The sequence below is a fragment of the Lygodium microphyllum genome, chromosome 9 (genome assembly GCF_053477565.2).
Source record: "Lygodium microphyllum isolate KBCC chromosome 9, Lygodium_microphyllum_v1.1.10, whole genome shotgun sequence".
In the NCBI taxonomy this organism is placed as follows: Eukaryota; Viridiplantae; Streptophyta; class Polypodiopsida; order Schizaeales; family Lygodiaceae; genus Lygodium; species Lygodium microphyllum.
The window spans coordinates 69015250-69038953 of record NC_141143.1 but is presented as its reverse complement, the minus strand read 5'-3'; the positions used below and the strand labels follow the sequence as shown (position 1 = coordinate 69038953).

Below are 23704 nucleotides of genomic sequence, written 5' to 3'. Positions count from 1 at the left end.
AACCCTTGAATGAAGACTTGAGGATATGTGGACCCAAATACCCTTGAGCCAACAACCTATTTCAAGAGCTCTTTCAAGAGCCAAGGTATTACAGTATTTATAAAAGACACCTGCTTAGTATCCTTTCATGTAGCACCCGCTAAAAGACAAATCTGTACCGCTTAGACGTTAGCATTATAGCATGCAATGTTGTCAATCTAATGGTCATGCGTGTGCGCGCGCGCGCGTGTGTGTGTGTGTAGCACGCACATGCTCATACATGCAAAGACCAGTTTGAATATAATGTGCATTACCAAAAATGATTAGGAAGTATAAATGCTAAGGTTTATAACTTACACCCAAAGTGAACGTTCACGTGGGAAAAAACCCACCTACACAAGAGGGTAAATCTGTCCATTGATGCAACCAAGCGATACAATGCATTTATATCAAAATGTCAGTTGCATTTCACGATGCAAAGTGATACGTTATTTCATTCACCACAGATTGGTTCAACAATTTTACTTACTATGCACCAGTGAATACAGTGACATCATGTAGATTCCATTCACCATACATTGAACCACTCAAAAATCGACCACCTGTACTGATCACCATATATCATAAATCTTTGCAACAAGCACCAAGACAGCTCCGAACAGCAGAACACACTGGTACAGCAACATTATGTTGAAGAGCCTGCAGGGCCTGTGGTTGAATTGAAAAGCTGGGACCAGTGTAAGGAGTCACACACTGCTACATTTTGAGAAACTTTGGTGCACTGGATTGCACAGATTTGCAGATACATCAAATTGCAGCAGCAAATTTTGACAAGCACACACCACACACAATTACAAAGCAAGATGAAGAGAATTAATATCAGATAAGCCAGGAAATGGGCAAGGCAGCATGCACAGGGCAGCCATGGGTTACAACCACCTTCATCCTCACCCACACACGTACACACAAAAATACACTCCAGCATATATGACCATGCAACTTGTGGTTGCACTATTCAGATGTATTAATTACTAATCGTGAAAAATCTACAACACTAAGGTACAGAAGCCATAATGCAACAAAAGTAGTAATTTCACTCGAGATTCTTGGAGAAACTGAATCAATATGTCCAAGATATATTTGCATCTACTAGGTTACAGCTTATGCACAAACCAATATATTCCGACAGTCCTCATCAATTATGCTACCACCATCCACATACCAAGGCAGAGACTCTCAGACTGGATCAAAATGTTTATCAATAGACAAATATAGCCTTAGCCTATCCTTCTGATAGGACTCGCACACCATGTCCCAACCCAATGACTGGCCCCATCATAGAAAGGTCACCACAATATGAAGCTTCAATACCGACATATCTGGATTTTTATGGGCCTCTAAACCTTAAGAAACAGAAGCACCCTTGTGGCTCATCCAATGGAATCATACCACCACCCTTAGTCGTATCAATCCCCTCGAGCATATGAACCACTTCATCCATGTTTGGTCTCTTCTCTGGATTTGCATCCCAACACTTTTTCATCACTGTAGCCAGAGAATTCGGACAGCACCTTGGAATATCTGGGCGCAAATGCTAACCAGAAAAGAAACAAGGGTGTTATTTACTGTGAGCACTTCAGCCTCGTCAGAGACAGACAAGACAGAAACTGTATCTGCCAATAGCAGAGCAAGGTCGCATAAACAGACAGATTACAAATCACTACCTGTTTGACAACTGCAGAGGTCATTTCAGCAAAGCTTAGATCAGGATAAGGCATGTCACAGCAGTAAGTTTCCCAGAGACATATTGCAAAACTATAGACATCACATTTCCGATTGTAAGGCTTGCCATTGAGTACCTGTATGAAGCACCCACATACAGACATTAGAACCTCCTTGTCATCTACTTTAGAGAGGCATGACATGCAAGGTTGCACACATTTTTATCATAACAAAGAGCACAGAACAGGGCACAAGAAAATCAAAAATGAATAGAAAACCACAACCTGACTCTCCCTCAAGCACTGACCAATTGCTATCAAGGCAATGGTTGCCCCAGGGTACAGGGTGCACGGGCACAAAAAATTTAGGACGAATTGGCCTAAATCTGTTAACTTTGGCGCAGAGCTGCTCCAGATCTGTTGAAGTTAACTTTGAGATGTCGAGGAAACAGCAAAGAGTAGTCGACATGCAATAGCATCTTTCTAGTAGTTCTACCAGACATGGCCCCCATGAGGAAGAACATGCTACACCTGCGTCTTGCTCTTTGCCAACATCTTTTCACAACTATTTTGCAGTCAAGCACCTTGCCTTCATCAAGCAACCTTGCTGCCAGCACTTGCTGCCCCTAGCAACTGCTGCTGTGTCCTGTTTTATGTGTCAAAGCTGCTCTGCGAACTTGTCTTTTGTTGAGTGTTTTCAGTTGCAGCAGTTGGGTTTTGCCACAAGCATCTTGTTGGAAGCTACAGTTACCTCAGCTGAGGCATTTGCCTATTCAGGCATATAAGTAAGCAGGTTTTAGTCAAGATCATTACACAAATGATTGTTTGGTCACACTCAGGGTGAGGGTGATCGCACCAGGTGCTAAAGGAGTGGGAAATACTTTGCACTATTGCTTTTGACTCTAGTTTGATAGAGACCCACAAAGCAACTTTAGAGAGAGAACCGCACACTGACATGTACATAGTGTCTCCGTGTCCTTATCTTTCAGTATATCCATTAGTGTTACACATATCAAGAATGCTAGATTCTATTAGTTGTTCACATAAAGACCTTGGCTCCAACATACACTAGCCACATATGCTTCTTTCTATTATGCTGCCTGAAACCAAACTTTGGTGAGCCAAAGAGCTGTGAGCTTCAGCTTGCAAACACTAGAAATTCAGCAACAGATAAACAAATCAAATAGCTGAGCCAGAATTGTTAGCTTTATCCTCGTGTGTGAACACACATTATTGTGTTTAAAAGTGTGTGTCTAAGTGTGAACACCTTTTACACCACTTAGCATTAAATAAGGGTCAAAGGGTTAGCTACACAACTTAGCCTATATATTCAACACACATATCTCACCTATCATTATCAATCTATCTATTCAATTTGTGTGTACTGCAAGAACACACACACACATACACTCTCTCTCTCTCTCTCTCTCTTGTTGTGCTATGAAATGCACTTAGCCACTTAACCAACCCCAAAACATGCTTATTTTAGGCTTATTTAGCCAAAACCCTAAAATGGGGAGCAGATCCAGAGAGTTAAGTGGGAGAGGATCTAGAACCCTAATTTTCTATAAATAGGCAGCCAGCCCTCCACTCTTGTTCAATCTCGCTTTTGCAGATTTCAGGTGTTTTAGCTTGTTGCCCACGCCCCGTTTGCGGAGGACATCTCAGCCGAAGCTATCCATTGCTGTCTCCATCAGTTGGCGCTTGATTTCCAACCCTCTTCACACAGTTTGGAGCTGATTCCAATCAGGCGATTGTTGTTCCTGTGTAGACCTATTGCCGTACAGCTTGCCACGTCATCACAATCCTGCTACCTGCGTTTTTAGTATTTGTCTCACCTGCTACCTGCGTTTTTAGTCTTTCTCTCTCCTCACTACTGTCTACATCAGATCCAACTTCTCACTGTTGCGTTTGCTGGTGTTCGACATCCGGAGGCTGCCTTGCTGCGATTCAAGATCCGTTCGGAGTACGACACACTCTCCAGCTCATTACCCCTGCCCTGATCCTTGAAATACAAGAGTTCGAGGTTCAGTATTCATTCACTGCATAGTGTATTTGCTGTTTGAGCATCGTATTATTCAGTAGTTATATCACTTTAGTTATTCACTGTGTTCATTGTCTTTGAGTTACCCTAGCCCTAACTGTGTTCTTTTATCAGTCTGTGCTTTGTCGTACAGTTTCTGTTTCTATTTCTATGTTAGAGTATTTCTTTACATGGTATCAAAGATTGGTACTATCTGAGAAACCTAGGCCTTTGATCTGAAAGCTCTACACAAGAAGCAAGAACAACAATAGATTCAAATGACTTCAAACACAACAACACCGATTCAGTCTCTAGAATCAACTATGTTGAGAACCGAGTGAGAGTGTGCCAATTAGCTTGCTCCACAAAGTTCCGACATGGTGGAAGACACTTCTGATTACATGGAAGAAAAGCTAAGCACGCTAACCTCTGAAGAATACAAAGTGATCATAGCTTATCGACAAAAGAAGATTAAGGAGCTTGATTGAAGAATTGCCCTTCAAGAAAAGCTTCTAAATGAATGTATGCATGAATTTCTCTCTTCAGATGTTGTGCATAAATCTAATGATGTTGCAGGGCCATCGAGACCTCCATCAAGGACGGGACCTTCTCTTGGAGAACAAGACCTGGAGTATCTTCCTTTCTTTCATCCTCTTCCGTCCACTCCAGTGCAAGGTACTTTAGATTCATCTTTTGTTCCTTCTTATTTTACCTCTTCTGCTTTGCAATATTCTGGTAGAGATCCTGTGGAAGAAAGAGTCCAATCTATTGACTACGGAAAAGGTCCCCTTGAGGGCCAATTCTTGTATGTTAACACACGTCATGGGGATTATAAGAAAGAGCCAGGTAGCTCTTCTTCTAACCTTCCTTCTTTTCAATCTACTTCACAAAATCAAAATGAATTTTGTGTTCCTTTTTCTTCATTGCATAGTGCATCATCATCTTCACACTTTCATTTCCAATCATTAAATGTTAAAAATGAACAAAATGCATCTGCATCTCACACCCCACATTTTCAACACCCACCCATCCCACCACATTCTTCCGTTGCTTCTCCACTTCCATTCACACCATTTACATTTCCATTTCAAACACCTCATGTCGCACCACACATCACACCAAGGGGTTATGGAAACATAGGCACATTCTTTAAGACCTCATCCTTACCTCTATTTGGTGGTGTTTTACCTACTTCACACACACTTTCGGGATCATTGCAGCCTAGGTATCCCCCCCCCCAGTCTCTCCCAAATGTGGATCAGTTGACTCCACAATTTGCCTCCATGGCTTTACCTAGTGGACCTTCTAGTCATACTCCTATGCCCCAGCCTCACTTTGGACCGGGCTTCCGTGTGCGAGTGCCTCCACAGACACCGGTATCTTATGGAAACATTCATGTTCCAGTGCCTCCGCCTCAATTGGCACTCATTGGACACTCACAGCCTACTTCTGCCTACCCATCTTTTCCCCCTCCTTCTTATCAAACATATCCACCTCCACCATCTTACACTCCACAATCTTATCCCCCACATCCATCTTACCCTACCTACCCGACACCTCATGGTTCTAGCTTATCTTCTACCAAGTATGCATTCAATGACAAAACTCGTTTTAACGGGTCAAATTTTACTACTTGGTTGATCTTAATGAGACATATCATTGACTCCCAGAACCTATGGGATCTTGTGCAGGGGTTGGAACCCCAACCCAATCCCGTACTTGTTCCATACGAGGTTGTCCGCTCATGGAAAGCTAGGAATGCCTCCACTATTGTCAAACTAATGCAGGTCTTAATGCCTGAGTTTCATTCTCAGCACTAGCATTTTGACTTAGCGTCAAAGCGATGGGTATACTTGACTAACCGCCATGCGGCTCGAGATAAAACCCATCGTATTAATCTTGACCATGAGCTTCAACTTTTCAAAATCACTGACCGGGATAACTTGAAAGTCAAGTTGGCTTAGTATCGGTGTCTCCTCACTGAATTCTCCACTACGAGGACTCCTAAGTCCTCTGACAATCAGGTCACATTATTCCTAAACAAACTCCCCATGAAATACTTCAATTTTGTGGAAGGCACAGTTTCAAAACCTACCATGCCTACATTCTATGAGTATCAGCTGTTGCGTTACGCATGGTTGTTCGATCATTTTCATTTGAATTCCTCTTTAGAGAGGGCTCTTGTTGCTCATTCTCAGAAAGAGCAACAAGGGAAGGGCAAACAAAACCAAACCTCCACTCAAAATCAAAATCAAACTCAAAAGCAAAATCAATCCAGAGACTCACAAGGAACATCCCAATCCCTCAAACCTGGGTGGCAGAATATACCTAAAAAGAATAGGTATATGTCAACATTGTCAAAAGGTTGGTCATTTTGATGAGGAGTGTCAATCAAAGGCAAGAGGCACAGCACCAAAACCTAAGTCTCAGACCCCCGCCCCTCAGTCGAGCAACCCCCAGCAGGGGAAGCAAGGTGATAGCAAGGGGCAGTTTAAAGGTCAGACTCACACTGTCACCGCACAGCCATCTCAGTCGACAACGTTCTCAACTCCAGAAGGCTTGTCTGACTGGTCTACAGAGGCCCACATCGTCTCCATAGAGACATCAGATGCGAGTCTCGTCCATATCTGTGAGTTGCCTCCCGATGAGGTTACCACAAAGGCCCACTCAACACAGCCAAGCACTTCAGCTCCTGTTTGGATTGTGGACAGTGGAGCTACACATCACATGACTCCTATAGAGGACATCTTCCGTACCCAAGCCCCTACAACCAAGTGGGTCTGCGTAGGAAACAACTCCTCAGTCAAGATTCAGGCACAAGGTTGAGTTAGTTTTGCCACTGATAAGGGTCCGGATCTGGCTACGTTGGACAATGTATATCATGCCCCTTAGCTTGGGGTGAACTTGTTATCTGTTCAGCAGCTTTGCCGGTTGGAGCGAGCAGTTTTCTTTACAGTCGAGATGCTTGACTCTCTGACTAGTTTAGCGATTGCTCACGATGAGGCACAACCTAATGGCCTATACCACATGACACACTTTCTGACCGAGCCGACAACCGAGGGCTCCGTGTTCCATAGCTTCCAGGCCTTAGCCATATCTCGGGAGCCTACGAACAATGAGCGTCTTTGGCATTTTCCCTTAGGGCATCTTGGTTATGACTTACTTTATGAGTTGTCACGCCGTGAGCTGGTTGAGGGCCTTCCACGCCTAAAGCTCGCTCGAGATATCTGTAAAGCTTGTCAGCTCGGGAAGCAACACCATACCCCATTTCCTTAGCAGACCTCACACAGAGCTAAGGCACCTCTTAAATTGATTCATGTTGATGTTTGTGGGCCGACATCCACTGTTGCCTTGAATGGCGCAGTGTACTTCTTTTTTATAGTGGATGATCATTCTAGATACATATGGGTGTACTTCCTCAAGCATAAGTCCGATGCTTTCATATACTTTTTGGCTTGGGTGCTACTGGTTCATAACCAAACTGATTGTTGTGTTGATTGCATGAGGAGTGATAGCGGTGGTGAGTTATCTCCCACCAGTTCTTCGAGTTTCTACAACAGCATGGCATTTCTCGCCAACTCATCTCTACCAACTCTCCTTCTCAGAATGGAGTCGTAGAGCATAGTAACCGAACAGTCTGAAAATGGCACGCTCTATATTGTTCGCAGCAAAGCTTCCTGAGCATCTTTGGGTCGAGGCTTTTAACACTTCGGTGTACATCCTTAACCGGTGCCCGACTACGGCTCCTCCACAAAAGACCGTATGAGGCATTCTTTGGCTCTCGACTTATTATTTTCCACTTCAAAGTCTTCGGGTGTCATATGTACATACATACGCCTAATAACAAGATAGGAAAGCTCACTCCCCGAGCTGATCTCCTTATTTTTGTGGGATATTCCTCTTTGAGGCGAAAGCCTATCGTTTGTTCAATCCTCGAACAAACAAGGTGATCGTTAGACGGGATGTCGTCTTTGACGAGAGGGATATTGTGCAATTTTCTACACCGGATTCCGATCCAATTGCTTCTTCCACATCATTGGAGATAATGCTTACTGAGCCTAGTCTACTTCCCGCTCTTGACCTTCCCACAGATTCTTCAGTTCCCAAGCCCCTTTCGCGAGACCCGTTACCTTGCTGGTACCAGCAAACCATGGGGGATTCGGGGATCCTACCACCAGATTCCACTCCAAAGAGACCTAGAAGATCTACCCGGCTTGCTCCTCACACATCATTTGCGTCGCTATTTACAACTGATTACATAGAGCATTCTAAGCCAAATAGATGGCAGGAAGCTCTTCAACACCCTCAATGGCAAGCGGCCATGGAGAAGAAGCTCGTGAATATTGACCAAAATGAGACTTGGACATTGCAGGATCGTCCGAGAGACTAAGCTAAAAGCCGATGGAACTTTAGATAAGTACAAGGCTTGCCTTGTAGTGCAAGGGTTTCGACAAAAGCATGGCATTGATTATAAAGAGACCTTTGCCCCTACTGCATGGTTGACCTCCTTTTAGTTGCTACTCGCACTAGCCTCTCACCACGGTTGGCCGATACATCAAATGGATATCAAGAGTGCCTTCCTAAATGGTTTTCTCGAGGAGGAGGTCTATGTGGAGCAGCCACCAGGCTTTCCTTCTGGAAACCCGAGACATAAGGTATTCCGCTTGCATAAAGCTCTTTATGGGCTGAAGCAAGTGCCGCAGTCTTGGTTCCATAGGATGGATGAGTTCTTACAGACTCATGGATACCATTCTACCTCTTATGACCCGAACTTATATGTTCGATCTACTACAGAGAGGGTTAGCTATATCTTGTTATGCGTTGATGGCTTACTCATCACAGGTTCAGATTCTATTGCCATAGCAGAATTAAGGCTAAGCTTAAAGCTACATTTGAAATGACAAACCTTGGTTTATTGTCCTATTTTTTGGAAATGGAGATAGTTCGTTCTAGGTGCCGTATTTTTGTGTCACAATAGAAGTACGCACTTCAGCTCGTGAAACAGTACACTACAAATCAGAAACGACCAGTGGCCACACCTCTTGATCCTACTGTCCACTTGTCAAAGGATACCCTAGGACAGCCCTTCAACGACCATACCTATTCACACTAGGTCGGATTCAGCTTACTCAGTTAGCATACTCAATCAGTATTTCACAGCATCTAGGATGTCACATTGGATTTGGGTGTACTTATTCTTATGGCCTGACATATGGTTCTAGTTTATGTTTGCAAGGATACACTGATTCTGATTGGGCAAGAAATCCTGACACCCGACATTCCCATGGCGGCTACCTCTTTACCTTGGGTACGGCTCCCATTTCTTGGTCCAGCTGTAAGCAGAAGACGGTGGCGGCTTTCACGGCCGAGGCTGAGTACCTGGCTCTCTTCGATGGCACCACCAAGGCCATCTATCTGAGGAGTTTACTAGCAGCACTTCATTTCTCTCCCACAGTTGTCTACTGCGACAACCAAAGTGTCATTGCCCTTGCAGACAATCTGATCATCACACCACGGACGCGGCATGTGAGAGTCCATTTTCACTTTTCCAAAGAGCAAGTTGAGCTAGGCACTATTCGCCTAGAGTTTATGCCTTCATCAGATAATTTTGCAGGCATTTTGACCAAAGCGATCAACCGGCCGATTCTTCATCAGTACCTACTACCCAGGATTGGCATGGGTACACCCTCCCCTACTTCTTCCGCTTGACAGGGAGAGGGTACTTTCCTCTTGCTTTTCCTTCCAATTCGAGAGGGAGCAGCTTCTACTCTTGATAGTGATACTGATGATGCTTACACTTTTTAAACATTACATTCATTTATTCTTTTATATTGTATTATGGACATTTGTAACTTCATCCGCACTGTCAAGATGACATAATTGTAAAAGGGCACTTGGACAAGTGAATAATTTCCCTGCGAGGGCATTGTCCAAGTGGCACCGTTACATAACATATTGCATGAGCATGACATCTTGCATCTCTCTTTTGCATCACCCCATGCATTGGAATTCTATTCATGTAAACATGCATCTGTACGCATTTATTCGTGGCATAATACATGGCAATTATCCTACAGTCAGTTTTCCTACTCTTGCTTGCTTGCTTGCTTTTTTGCCTCTCCACATATTCACCACATGATTGACACACACACACACACTTTTATCATCCTTAGGCACTTATCCTAGTCAGTATGAGGGATTGGCTCACTAGTTTTGTGAATGACTTGGGTTTAAAACTCCCTTTATCTTTTCCTATCTATCACTTAATCAGGCGTTGTCTCTATATTACTTATGTATTTTCAAAACACTTTTCAAACAAAAAAAAACAAAACAAAACAAAACAAAACAAACAAGTCCATTGTTGTCTCCATCCACCTTTGTAGGACTTGGTAGACCCTTGGGTAGCCGATGAGCACCCTTGGTCCAATGCCCTAGCCTCTCTAGGATAATCACTTGGGCTCCCTTGGTAAGATAACAATCGCCTATGTAGTCTTGGTAGGCCATTGGGCAGCCGATGTGTACCCTTTGTCCGATGCCCTGGCTACTTTGGGGTGGAATGCCTTGGGGCAAATCAAATTTCGGTTGGCCTACTTTTCTAGCCCTATTTTGGGCCAGAGAAGGGGTGTTGTGCTAAGAAATGCACTTAGCCACTTAAACAGTCCCAAAATATGCTTATTATAGGCTTATTTTAGCCAAAACCCTAAAATGGGGAGCGGATCCAGAGAGTTAAGTGAAAGAGGATCTAGAACCCTAATTTTCTATAAATAGGCAGCCAGCCCTCCACTCTTGTTCAATCTCGTTTTTGCAGATTTCAGGTGTTTCAGCTTGCTGCCCACACCTCATTCGCAGAGGACATCTCAACGGAAGCTGTCCATTGCTGTCTCTATCAGTTGTTGGCGCCTGATTTTCAGCCCTCTTCACACAATTTGGAGCTGATTCCAGTCAGGCAACTGCTGTTCCTGTGCAAACCTGCTGCCATACAACCTGCCACGTCATCACAGTCCTGCTGCCTACGTTTTTAGTCTTTCTCTCTCCTCACTGCTGTCTGCATCAGATCCAACTTCTCACTATTGCGTTTGCTGATGTTCGACATCTGGAGGCTGCCTTGCTGCGATTCCGAATCCATTCGGAGTACGACACACTCTCCAGCTCATTACCCTTGCCCTGATCCTTGAGATACAGGAGTTCAAGGTTCAGTATTCATTCACTACATAGTGTGTTTGCTGTTTGAGCATCGTATTATTCAATAGTTATATCACTTCATTTATTCACTGTGTTCATTGTCTCTAAGTTACCCTAACCCTAACTGTGTTTTTTTATCAGTCTATGCTTTGTCATACAGTTTCTATTTCTGTTTCTGTTAAGGTATTTCTTTACATCTCTCTCTCTCTCTCTCTCTCTCTCTCTCTCTCTCTCTCCATAGGATTCCATCCTCCATACCCTGCTGGTCACACACAAGCTCCATACTGAACAGTGGTATCAGAGCAGGTTCGATTGAATTATGCTACCATCGCCATCTCCATATTCTGTGCATGTCATTGCTGCAGCTCCTTTGATGCTGACAAGGAACGTGTTGTCATCTACCTGTTTGCCTGAAGTCTAGTGTCACCACCCTTCAATGCCAGCAGCGTGACAGCTGCATGCACTGCCAATACTGTTGTTTACACACCAGCAGCAATAATAGAAGAAGAAGAAGAAGAAAGAGGAGGAAGAGGTGTATGCCCTGTCCAGCACAACCATCTGCTCATACAGACCATCACCCAATCGTTGCACCATCAACTTGACATTTGCTTGGCTTGTGCACCGTGCAGCCCGTCCAGCACTGTGACAGCCTGGTCACCTGTATGCCCTGACACACCAGCAGCCCTGTTGAATCTGTCGCCACGCCAGCTGTCTCCACCTGCTCATGCAGACCATCACCCAATCGTTCCACCATCAACTTGACATTTGCTTGGCTTGTGCACCGTGCAGCCCATCCAGCACTGTGACAACCTGGCCACCTGTATGCCCTGACACACCAGCAGCCCTGTTGAATCTGTCGCCACGCCAGCTGTCTCCACGAGCTGCCTCAAAATCGCATTGACCTGCCCTATCATGTTTGCCAAGTGCCACATCATAAAGGCCTTCATCAGTCACGCCTTATTTTCCAGCTCTCAACCTATCAAGATAAGGTTTTTATTTATTAAACCTTAGCTAATAAAAACTATTTTTGTCATAAAAGGAGGCAGTTCACACACACTTTCGGGATTTTTAATTCCAATCAAAAATTCTCAAAATGTCATTGCTGAACTTTGGGCATTCTAATTTAATTCAAAATTTCTTCCCCAAAATTTGGGGCTTTTCATGCTAGAGTCCTTTGCCATTGAGTTGAGGCCTTCAACAACACATTAACGGCTATTCAAGCACTCGCCTTATACATTGTGTGAAAAATGGCCCGCCACAAGTGGCGAGTGCTTGGCAACGCCACCACAAGCAATCAACATCCATTGCATCGCCCTCAACATCAACATTGAGGGGGGGATTTTATCCCTACAAAATTTTTAAAAAGTAAAAATAATCTTTAAACATTTATATATTTATATAGGTGAGTGAAATTAGACAATAGCCATGTACATGCATGCACTAAAACCTTTCCATCACTTATTAAATAATTGTGTGGGGTTCTCTACCTGGATTTTAATCCAAAATGAGTTGTATTTTTTTTATTTTTCTTCTTTCTGACTCACAAAGGAGCTATATTTCAAGGGGGATTGTAACCACTTCCCACATGACCTCTGACTTGATTCCAAAAGCTATACCCATGTATTTGGCCTCTGATCATCTACCCAATGCCTCTAAGCCACATTGGTTTTTTATCAGCCTTTGAGCCATGCATGTGCACCTCTACACCATGCCTTACCTTGGGTCCTTGAGCTTCTCAATAGACCATGTCATCCTCACATTGCACCTCTCTCACTTATGTATCTCCTTTTCCAAAATTATTGTATGGGAGATAAGACCTCTCTTTTTCTTTTTCATATGTTTCGTATTACAAGTTCAATCACCCATGACCCCAAGGGGGGTTGTTCGCTTTATCCTTATGTGTGAACACACATTATTATGTATTAAAGTGTGTTCAAGTGTGACCACCGTTTATACCACTTAGCATTAAATAAGGGTCAAAGGGTTAGCTACACAGATTAGCCTATATATTCATGCCCTATCACTTGTACTTCCTACACGCATATCTCACCTATCATTATCAATCTATCTATTCAATTTGTGTGCACTTGCAAGAGCGCTCTCTCTCTCTCTCTCTCTCTCTCTCTCTCTCTCTCTCTCTCTCATGGAGTTCTATCCACCATAGCCTACTACTCACACATGAGCTCCATACCCAACAAGAATATTCCTAGACTTGGATGCAAAGAAAGATTGGCCTCACAATCTAGTATCCCTTGTGGTATTTCTTTATTAATATTGAATTGCCAATGCAATGTTACTATTGGAAAAAATTTGATCTTTGGCTTTCCAAACTCAGCCCTCAACATGTCAAGCTCAAAACGGCCCAAAACAGCATGGCTTAGTCTCTGACCACTCCACCCTAACTAACACACCCATTGCCCAACTCTAAGAAGCCATCACCAAGCTTCACACTACTTCGCCCCGTCTCTAGACAACTTCATTATACTCTAAACAACTCCGCCAACTTAAAAGCTACCACGTCTTGCTTTCCAATGAAGACAAAAGCCCACGTCTACGAGGGCAGCAAATTAAAAATCAAGCTAAAAACCTAAAATTAGAAAACGTCAAAAAAGACAAGGATGCTTTCTTGCTTGCTTAAGAGGGATCATGTCAACAAGAATTGCAAGTTTGTTAATTAATTTGGCATCTATCTAAAGCTTTTATTTTTTCAGAAAATATTATTTTAAAGACCCCATGTTGATCTAGTTTTTAACAGCATAGAACGTATCATGAGAGAGGTGAAGGGAGGCTGGTTGCTTTGTTATACATGCGTGAATGGGGAGACAGCTCTGCCCTCTCTAAAGCAGCACGACCAGTAGAGGAAGATCAACCCACAATCAACAACAGCAGGTGATGTTCTTTTCTTGGCAGCTGAAACCTAACCAAATAAAGGCCTCCAAAATGAAGGAAAGTTGTATTTCACACCTTTTTATGGTGTTTTCCAGCTTTTACCTATGTTTAATCAACTTTTCACATGCATTATTTATTTATTTATTAAATTTAAGTGATTTACTAGGAAACTTTGGCATGTGCCAAAGTTTAAATTAAATGGAACTTTCATTAATGTTCATTCAAATTAAATCAACTAATGTGCACACAAACTTAATGAATTATTGATCTGGTGCTTTTACTCATAGAACATTAATTATCGAACAAATTAAGCTAATTAATGCATGCACAAACTCACAAACTCATTAATTTTGGTTTTTACTAACGAACCTACCCATGTCCCCCAACCAGCTCATGCAACATCTTGGGCCTAGCAAGAGAGTTACTAAAGATAAATCATGTGCCCCATGACATATACCCACCCACATACCACGGTGTGCACCCACCCCCCCCGGGCCAAAACACCCCCGCCGCGCGGGGAAAATGGCAAGAGGCCTCAATTGCATCCAAGTGTAATTAAAACATGGTAGCATATACTGCCAATACATATGATGTCACCGAGTGGTGATACTTTTTGCAATTGCTTTCCTTATTTACTTATATAAATATTTTATTTTTCTTTTCTTTAGTTGCTCTTGCTTTTTACCCCTTGAGTTCTCTTGGATTAAGCTGGGATCTTTGCATGGCCAGAAGAGGCAACCATTGGGACAAATTGAACTAATGGTTTGTCTGAGCCTTGGGACCGGATTGAATGGGAACTAAAGAATAGAATGCAAGTGGTTTGGGACTGTGTGCTTAGCCGCTGGGGATGGTGCAGGACAATGAACCTGGCCAAGACAGAAGAATGTGAGAATGCCCATGGAATAAAAGTCACGATAACTGAGCCACATTACACTTTTTGATGTGGTTGTAATGATAAAAGTGCTCAGAACAACTCGAGGAATGCAAGGGTCACCATCCCTAAAATTTAGGGAGTTACTATTTTTGAACCCCAAAATCTGTTTGCGTCACTATCTTCGTTTTTGCACGAGGATTAATTCTCTGGTCTGTGCCGAGGTCAAATTTTGTAGAATTTTAGACCGGAAGGTTTAAATGGAAAATTTATTATGTGTATGCCATGTGTCATAATTTGAGCACAAATTCCCAAAAAAGAGAGCAACAATTTTTTTTAATTAAAAAAAACGTTGAATGCAAGGGGGCAAATCTGAGCGTGAAATTTTTTTGGGCTGAGGGCAGATTGCTACAAGTTCATCAGCTATGCAAAGTACTTCTTCTTCTCTAACTCATGTACGGAGATAGAGCTTCCTCCCTATGGTCAACTCTCTCTCTATTCTCAGAGGAAATGCTTTGCATGATGGGCTGATTCAATCAAATGTACAGTTCTGTGTTTTCTTTGCTCTTCTGCTGAGGCAAGAGCCTCACTATCTAAGTTCAGGAGTAGTTGATTGCTCTCTAATGCAGGAACTAAAGAAAGTGATGACCACGCCACACAAAAACAGGGTTTTTAGCTCTGATTTAGTGTTGTTTGTGGGACTGTTTTACTATTGGAATGATGCTAGGGTCAAAGGGTTTGTAGTCCACAACTGGTATGGAACGGGTCTGAAATGGAATAAGGCTGAGAACAGGTCAAGAAATAGGTGAAAAACAGTAAATATAGAGTTTTGCAAATTGCAATTCTACACTTGAATTATTGAGTTATGGTCATAGAAAATGTTGTCCTACTTGGGATGTTGTTCTGGATATGTTGTACTGTCCTTATGCAGCTGAAATTTACTCAGAAAAGATGAAAGCCAATTATTCACAGGCTTTGTACTTTGGAACATTTCTTTTTTTTTTGTAACTTTCCATCTTTTAATTGATAACGAAATACCAAAAGGGATGCCGGACTTCGGGACCAATCTGGTGTTGAGCGAGGGAGTGAGGTCTCTGTTTGTGTGTATGTGAAAAGACCAAGTATTAATTGAAGGGACTATCGCTTTATGTGAGTCATAGACCGGTTTCATATGACTAAGTGTTCCACGCAACAATTGCGACTATTACCACCATTATTAGTTAATCCATGTATATCAATAACAAAAACAAGCTTTTTTTAACAAACAAGTATGAATATTGTACTCATAGCTGCAGTAGGTATCCATATAAATCCTTATAATTGGAGTGTCATGACCGCTCATTATATAGGTCCCAAAGCAGATATACTGCCAACCAGTGATACCTTGAATGTGCATATAGCATCACCGAGTAACTCCTAGATATCAAAGGCACTTTGCTTATGAGGAAGTAAAGTGCTAGTCCCCCTCCTAAGCACCAGGCAATGCCCTAGACCTACGCTCTGTTGTACTCGTCTCAATCCCAAGCAAAGTGGATTTCAATCATAGATATGGGAAATAGAAAACAGAATGAGAAACACAAACAACAACAAAAATGTAAATGAGAAAAAGTTTGGAGTTTCAAGGAGTTCCTAGTAACTATAGTGATCAGAAAGACAAAAGCAAAAAGAAACAAAACCGAAAATGGAAATGTTGAAACAACAAGAAATTGGAGTTTCGAGGCATTTCTAGTAACTATGGTTCCAATTGAAATATCTCTAGATAAAGTTGCAACAACTAAAGTGAATCTACTAAGTCATCCTCTACCTTGAATGTGTATATAGCATCACCAAGTAACTCCCGGATATCGAAGGCACTTTGCTTATGCGGAAGTAAAGTGCTAGCCCCCTCTTGAGCACTAGGCAATGCCCTAGACCTACGCTCTGTTGTACTTGTCTAAATCCCAAGCAAAGTGGATTTCAATCATAGATATGGGAAATACCGAATGAGAAACACAAATAACAACAAAAATGTAAATGAGAAAAGTTTGGAGTTTCAAGGAGTTCCTAGTAACTATAGTGATTAGAAAGGCAAAAACGAAAAGAAACAAAAATAAAAATGGAAATGTTTAAACAACAAAAAAGTGGAGTTTCGAGGCATTTCCAGTAACTATGGTTCCAATTGAAATATCTCTAGGTAAAGTTGCAACAAATAAGGTGAATCTACTAAGTCATCCTCTTCCATCCACTTCACATTCATCAATCAATAATTCTGAAACTTCACCAAACAAGGACATCAAACTTTTCCTCAATCTTTCTTTCCTTATGTGCCAACATCTATTCAAGAACCAAGATCTCATCAAGTTCCTCAACCGCTGGCTGAATCTCATTAGGTATATCCTCTAGCACATCTCCATAAATAAAATGCATTATGAATCTTCCAATGATCTTGTAGCTTCAACCTCTAAGACACATCATTGATCTTTTTTGTCACTTGAAAAGGCCCGTAATATCCCATCTCAATGCTTTCATTTGCATCAATACCTCAATGCCGTGCATACAATGGAGCATGACTTTCAATCATTTATTTTGACCTCAACAACTTTGTTACACATAGGCGACCATGCATCATAAGAAAACCATCCCTGAATTTTGACCTCAACAACTTTGTTACACATAGGCGACCATGCATCATAAGAAAACCATCCCTGAGAGTATAATGCTCATGATGCTGACCATCAATCAACTGATCATAGATCCTTTTAAAATTTTCAATATTCGTCCTACACGCATATTATGCCTTCCTCTCATCCAAATCATGATGATAAGCAATAGACATTAATGAAAACCTTTGGTTCAGGCCTATCCAAATCTCCCTCTTTGTATGTTTGCACTCTTGATTGAGATTAAATTTGGGAGGAAAGGGATATAAATCCAGCAGGAGTAAAGAAAATAGACCTTTTCAATATAAACAATGATTAATTTGAAACTTTCAACCTATGTTTTCATACTATTTCATGAAATCGTGTATATTAATCTGTAATCAAATAACTTTGATAATGTCCTTGAACAGGTGGTTACTTTAGAAGGAAATTTCTGGAAGCTAAATACATCAAGTTTAACATGGATAAGCATCAGTTGGTTGGAAATTCAAAGTGTGTGCACAAGAGTTTCCTTAGAACGTTGCTCATTTTTGCCTTGGATTAGATTTTGGGGGACTATTTCTTTAACTACAAATAGCAATTTTAGCATGCCATTTGTGCATTCTATGCTAAATGTCCATGACCAAAATACATTACCATGTACACATTTTGCTTTCAAACTAATCTCATTCAGCTTTAGCTAACATTTTCCTCTAAGATGTCAAGAGGCTCACTATGGACCCAATAGCCATGGCTTTTTTAATCACTTGTGAGGAGATGAGATCTTTCCCGAACAAATTCCATGCTCTAGAGAGCTTTTGATTTTCCTTCTCTAGTAACTCCATTAACGTGCAAGCCCAACAGATATCAGAAATCCAGCATTTTGCCAGAAGCTTCACTCTTGCAGCATCTCCTATTACATCTTGTACTAGCAATTGTAGGCCCCCTTTCTTCTTTGATATTTCACAATACACATCAATATTGGATGGCTATCGTGAAAAGCTTCATTTGTATGAGTTATACAAGCAATACATAACTGATCCATAATGTCTCAAACACTCTTTCTGTTAGCATTTCTTGTATTCATACTAGCCATCTCCTGGTTGTGAGGTTCATTAGAGTCTGAACGGTGACAAAGGAGCTCTAGCAGCCATCTGTGAATGTCCATTTCAGTTTCCAGCTTAGTCGGTCAGTTTCCAGCTCTGTTCACACTGTACAGGCTGGGTGCATTGCATTTTTGCTACGTGACAGGCTGGTCAGCACTGTACAGGCTGGGTGCATTGCATTTTTGCTACGTGACAGGCTGGTCAGCAGCAGCGCAAGGCAGCAGCATTTATGGCAGGTTGGCCAATTTCCTTGCCATTTTAGGCAGCTGGTCAGCCAATTTCAGCTCCTATCAGCTATTTATAGCTGGTCGCCCCCACCTACCACACTCATACAGTTTATGTTAGCACTCTCTCTTTCAGATTGTTGTACACACACTATCTACCTATTCCGCCTCCTCCACTTACACATACTAGCTGCATGTAGGTGTTAATCCGGCCAGCCTTATATCCAGCATTCTTTTGCAGATCAATTCAATCCCATTCCTTCATTCTTGCATTCTTTTCAGTTTCTCTCTTCCTTTCTCTCTCTAGGTTTGTCATTCTCTTTCATTGCACATTCTCACATGGTATTATCGCCAAAAAAGAAGAGCCAAAGATGCCCTGAAGAGGAGACAACACCAAGTTGCTGATTTTTGTGCAAATTTGCTGAATTCACAGCACCTTACAAGCAGGGCAATGTCAAAACACAGCATCATATGCAACAACATCAACTGTTTCGGCTCCACAACACTTCTACAGCCTGCTGCCATCAAAGCACAGCCTATGTAGCAGTTGCCTTCACCTTCCGGAGCAGCCCGACATCAAAATGCAGCAGTTTTCTTGTTGCCTTTGCATTCTTTTGCATGTTTTATTGAAGGACAGATGGCAAAGCAGTACAATTGGCAAGACAGGGTGGATCATCACTTAGATGATGACCCTGAGGACAGAGGAAACCAGAATCATGACTGTGAAGACTGGCAAGAACATTGGGATGATCATCACAAAGACCGTCACGATTGAGAAGATCCCAAGGATCATCGCAAAGACAAAAGAGATCAAAAACCTAAAAGAGATCGCCAATCTAAAAGAGATCAAGATCCAAATAAGATTGAAGATCAAAGCGTCTTTCAGACTGCGATCAAGCACCATCACCACTCCCCACCGCCCCCCCCCCCCCCCCTCCCCCCACACTTCATGTATCTACCCACAGAGCCATTGAGGGACCTCACTTGGCTATCGTGGCACCATCTATGCACATGCTTGTGCTTCCTACTATGCTAAGAAAGAGCATTTGGATGGTTCAAACTAATCCCTTCGGTCATGCAAAGCTAAATATGTTTGACTAATGGGACTTCATCACCACCCCCATCCACCATCTTTGGGGGACCCCCAAATTGGTTCTATCGATCAAGCAACCCTTTGGAAGGCTCTATTCTCAACCATGTTCCTTTCTCTTCCTAAGTTACCATGATTCAGTCCTTGTGCATGTGATAAGAATCTACTCCACCGTGGAGGTGTGGATTCTTTACCAAGTCCATACCTTTGCACAGTTCATTCAGTTTTGATTCGGGAATGGTAGGGAATAACAATGATGTTCTTGGCATTCTCACTAGTGAGGACAAATTGAATGGTGCGAATTACTGCCTCTTGAGCTTCACAATTCAAAACCTCCTTGTGGACAAGAATCTATGGTATTATGCCACGGGTGATCAAGTTCAACCTGCAATGATTGCTTCTAGCACACCTCCTCCCATGCAAGGGAGCACTAGAGGACAGTCTACTCATGCCCCCGTTGTAATATTTGACCAAAAGAGATGGGATTCTAGACACACAGCAAATGTTTGCAGCCAGGAATGAGGCCCGCATCTCTTTCTTACATAGAGAGTTGACCAAGACACGCATGAATGAAGATGATGCACACCTCCCATGCAAGGGAGCGATAGAGGACAGTCTACTCCTGCCCCCGTTGTTGTTATATTTGACTAAAAGAGATGGGATTCTAGAGACACAGCAAATGTTTGCAGCCAGGAATGAGGCCCGCATCTCTTTCTTACATAGAGAGTTGGCCAAGGCACACATGAATGAAGATGATTCTATGATAGATCACACCACATACATTTGTTATTCAAAAAGGCACTCTTGACATCCATTTGATAGAGCAATCAACCATGATGAGCAGCCATTGCAATTAGCAAGCGGAATGATGTCAACCACACAATTGGAACAAAGGTCTCTTCATAATCAATGCCCTACTTCTATCGAAACCCTTGCACCACAAGGCGAGCCTTGTGGTTATCCAAGGTTCCATTAGCTTTCATTTTGGTGAAACAAATCCACTTAGTCCCAATGACTTTCTTATGGCCTCAACAATCCACCAAGGTCAAAGTTCCATTCCAATCCATGCTCTCAAGCTCCTTTTCCATGGCCTCTCACCATTGGGGATACTTTAGAGCATCCTACCAACTCTCCGACTCAAAGTGAGCTATATAATCTACCGTGAAGACAGATGTGAATGTAGTGATGCAAGCCGGGCAAATCTTCTAGGTCCCTCCAAGATGGAATCCAATGGAAGAATCCTGAAGAAGAAGAGGAAGAGGAGGAAGAGGAAGAGGAGGAAGAGGAAGAGGAGGAGGAGGAGGAGGTGGCGGGAGCTAGAGTGCCCCGAAACGGACCGCAGGATGCCGAAATGTTGGTCTGTCGTTTCCGTTTGGTCCGAAACGGCCGGTCCGTTTTGGCAGCCCTGAAACGTCGTTTCAAGGTACTAAGGGAGGAAGGCTGTGTTTTAGGCCTTCCACTGCAGATTTTACCTTTTCATCGCCTGCGGCGGCTGAAGAAGGTTTGGGAAGCGAAAGAACGAGCCCTGACAAGCTGCATTTACACAGTCAGAGGAGGTTGATTTTGCCTTTGTGCAGGCATTGCAGGTGAACATGTCTACAGAGACTGATTTGGAGTTCCAGGCGATCATGGACAAGAAGGTGCCTGTCCTACTAGATCTTCCATTAGATCAAAAGCTTGATGGTGAGAATTACCGCATTTGGCGGGTGATGATATTGGCCATTCTAGAGTCTTATGATTTGGCGGAGCTTGTGATGGAGGAGATTAACGGGCCCTCGGTAAGAGATGAGTCCAAACTCTCTTCCAATGCTCATGCGGAGTCGACCAAGGCCCAGTCTCATTGGGACAAACTGAATGCCAGGATTCGTTATTTCCTTTTTTTGTCTTGTACTACAGCCATGATAGCTCACATTGAGCACTTGACGGTGGCTCGAGAGATATGGCTGGAGCTCGACCAGATGTTTAACTGGATGATCCTGATGAAGAGGGTTTCTTTGGAGGTGCAGATGCGGACTTTGTCCGTGAATAAGTCTTCTTCGCTTCAGGAACACATCAACAAGCTTTGGCAGCTTCAGATGCAGGTTTAAAATGCAGGGAAGCCTATTTTCTCCAAAGACATGGCGATCACTTTATTGTCCTAGTTGCCGCCACGATTCGGTACCTTTTATTCTGCTCTTATTGCATCAAGCGGGAGTCGACTCTTCGGTGGGAAGAGTTGGTTCCTATGGTCTTAGACCAAGAGGAACAATTGAAGGGACAGAATGCTTCCAAATCGGAGGCATTGTTGGTCAAGCCTCTCAAAAGAAGGGGAAGGACCAAAAGAAGAAAAAGAAGGACAACAAATCCAAGAAGGACAAGGAGAAGAAATCAACTTGCCATATTTGTGGTAAGGCCAGTCATTGGAAGAAGGATTGCCCCGACAAAGACAAGAAGGACAACAACAAGAAGGACCCGAAGGATTCTGGAGCGGTGGCGCACCCTCATCAGCTGCTTTTCTACACTTAGCGTCATTAAGGATCCTACACTAAAGACTTCTAATGCTGCGATGACAGCTCCCCATGCTCGAGAGTGGATCGTGGACTTCTAATGCTGCAATGACAGCTCCCCATGCTCGAGAGTGGATCGTGGACAGTGGTGCCATTAGATAAAGATATACCTACTCCAATTCGAAGAAAAAGGAAGGGATGGAATACTTGCAAGTTTTTCTTTCAGCTTCTTACCTAGTTTTGAGTTTATAAAGAAATACATGTCTTCCTCATTACTCAGAAACCAAAACACAAAACCAATCATACAACAAAGCACAAACTAACAAACAAAAAACACAACTAGAACTAGGGTTACTGTAGCTCAAAGACAGAGAACAAAATGAATGATGAAGTGAATGACTACTAAATATGCAATGCTCATGCTGCAAACACACGATGCACTGAATACTGAACCTTGAACTCTCATATCTCTAGGATCAAGGCAAAGGTTATGAGCTAGAGAGTGTGTTGTACTCCGAACGAATCCTAAAATGCAACAAGGCAACCTCCGTGTGTCGAACACCAACAAATGTAGCCATAGAGACAGGATCTAAGACAGTATAGGAGAGAGAAAAACCAAAAACGCACGTACCTGAGAAAGAAAACTGGCAATTGTGCAAAACAAGTAAACACAAACTGACTGTGTTGGGCGACAGATGTGGACGAATGGTGGCAGTGCAGATGCTCATGGCGACAACTAGAGGAGAGAGATTGACTGCAAACACAAGCAAGATGATGATGATGATGACTATGTAGATGATGGTGACTAGCCTTGGCGGTAGCAAACACAAATTCCCTGATGCTGGCAGCAACTCCAGGAGATAGGCAACTTAAACAGCCCCAACATACTTAATTAATGAAGAAAACTTCTTCTTTCAAAAAGAAATGGATCCTAGAGAGTTACTATGTCCCACATGCACAACTCTAATTTGGGTGTTCCAAACTTTCTATAAATAGGCATGCATCCCACCACTCTCCCTCAATCTTGTTTTAACAAGTTTCAAGAGCCGTATCTCTGTTGCCCACACCTTGTTCGCGGAGGATATCGAGGTTAGAGCGTTCCATCGCATTTTGCTATCATCTGGCGCCTATTTCGAGTCTCTATACCCGTCACCCACCTCCTAGAGCTATCACCAACATCAGGGAATTTGTGTTTGCTACTACCAAGGCCAATCGCCATCAGTAGGAGTTGTCTCATCATCATCCTACTTGCATTTGTAGTCAATCTCTTTCCTCCAACTCTCACCATCAACATTTGCATTGTCGCCATCAATCTACACATGTTTCCTAGCACAGTCAACTTGCCTTTACCTATTCTGCACAATCACTGCTTTTCTCTCTCCTCAGGTACCTGCGTTTTTGGTTTTTCTCTCTCCTACACTACTCGTCTGCATCAAATTCTACATCTCTAACAGCATTTGCTAGTGTTCGACACATGGATACTGGCTTGCTGCGTTTCAGGATCCGTTCAGCATA

The 23704-nt window shown here is 42.7% G+C and overlaps 1 protein-coding gene across 2 annotated transcripts in view; it reads right to left on the bottom strand.

Moving 5' to 3' along the window:
• Window positions 1-1041: 1041 nt before the first annotated feature.
• LOC148031147 (serine/threonine-protein kinase 52-like) overlaps window positions 1042-23704 on the bottom strand; it is a 34906-nt gene continuing 12243 nt past the window's right edge. For both annotated transcript variants that reach the window (XM_087684685.1, XM_087684686.1), the window contains exons 6-7: window positions 1704-1838; window positions 1042-1573 (exon numbers count right to left, since the gene is read on the bottom strand). In XM_087684685.1, the coding sequence (XP_087540811.1) occupies window positions 1367-1573; window positions 1704-1838 (342 nt within the window). In that variant the 3' untranslated portion in view covers window positions 1042-1366. The remainder of the gene's footprint in view (window positions 1574-1703; window positions 1839-23704) is intronic.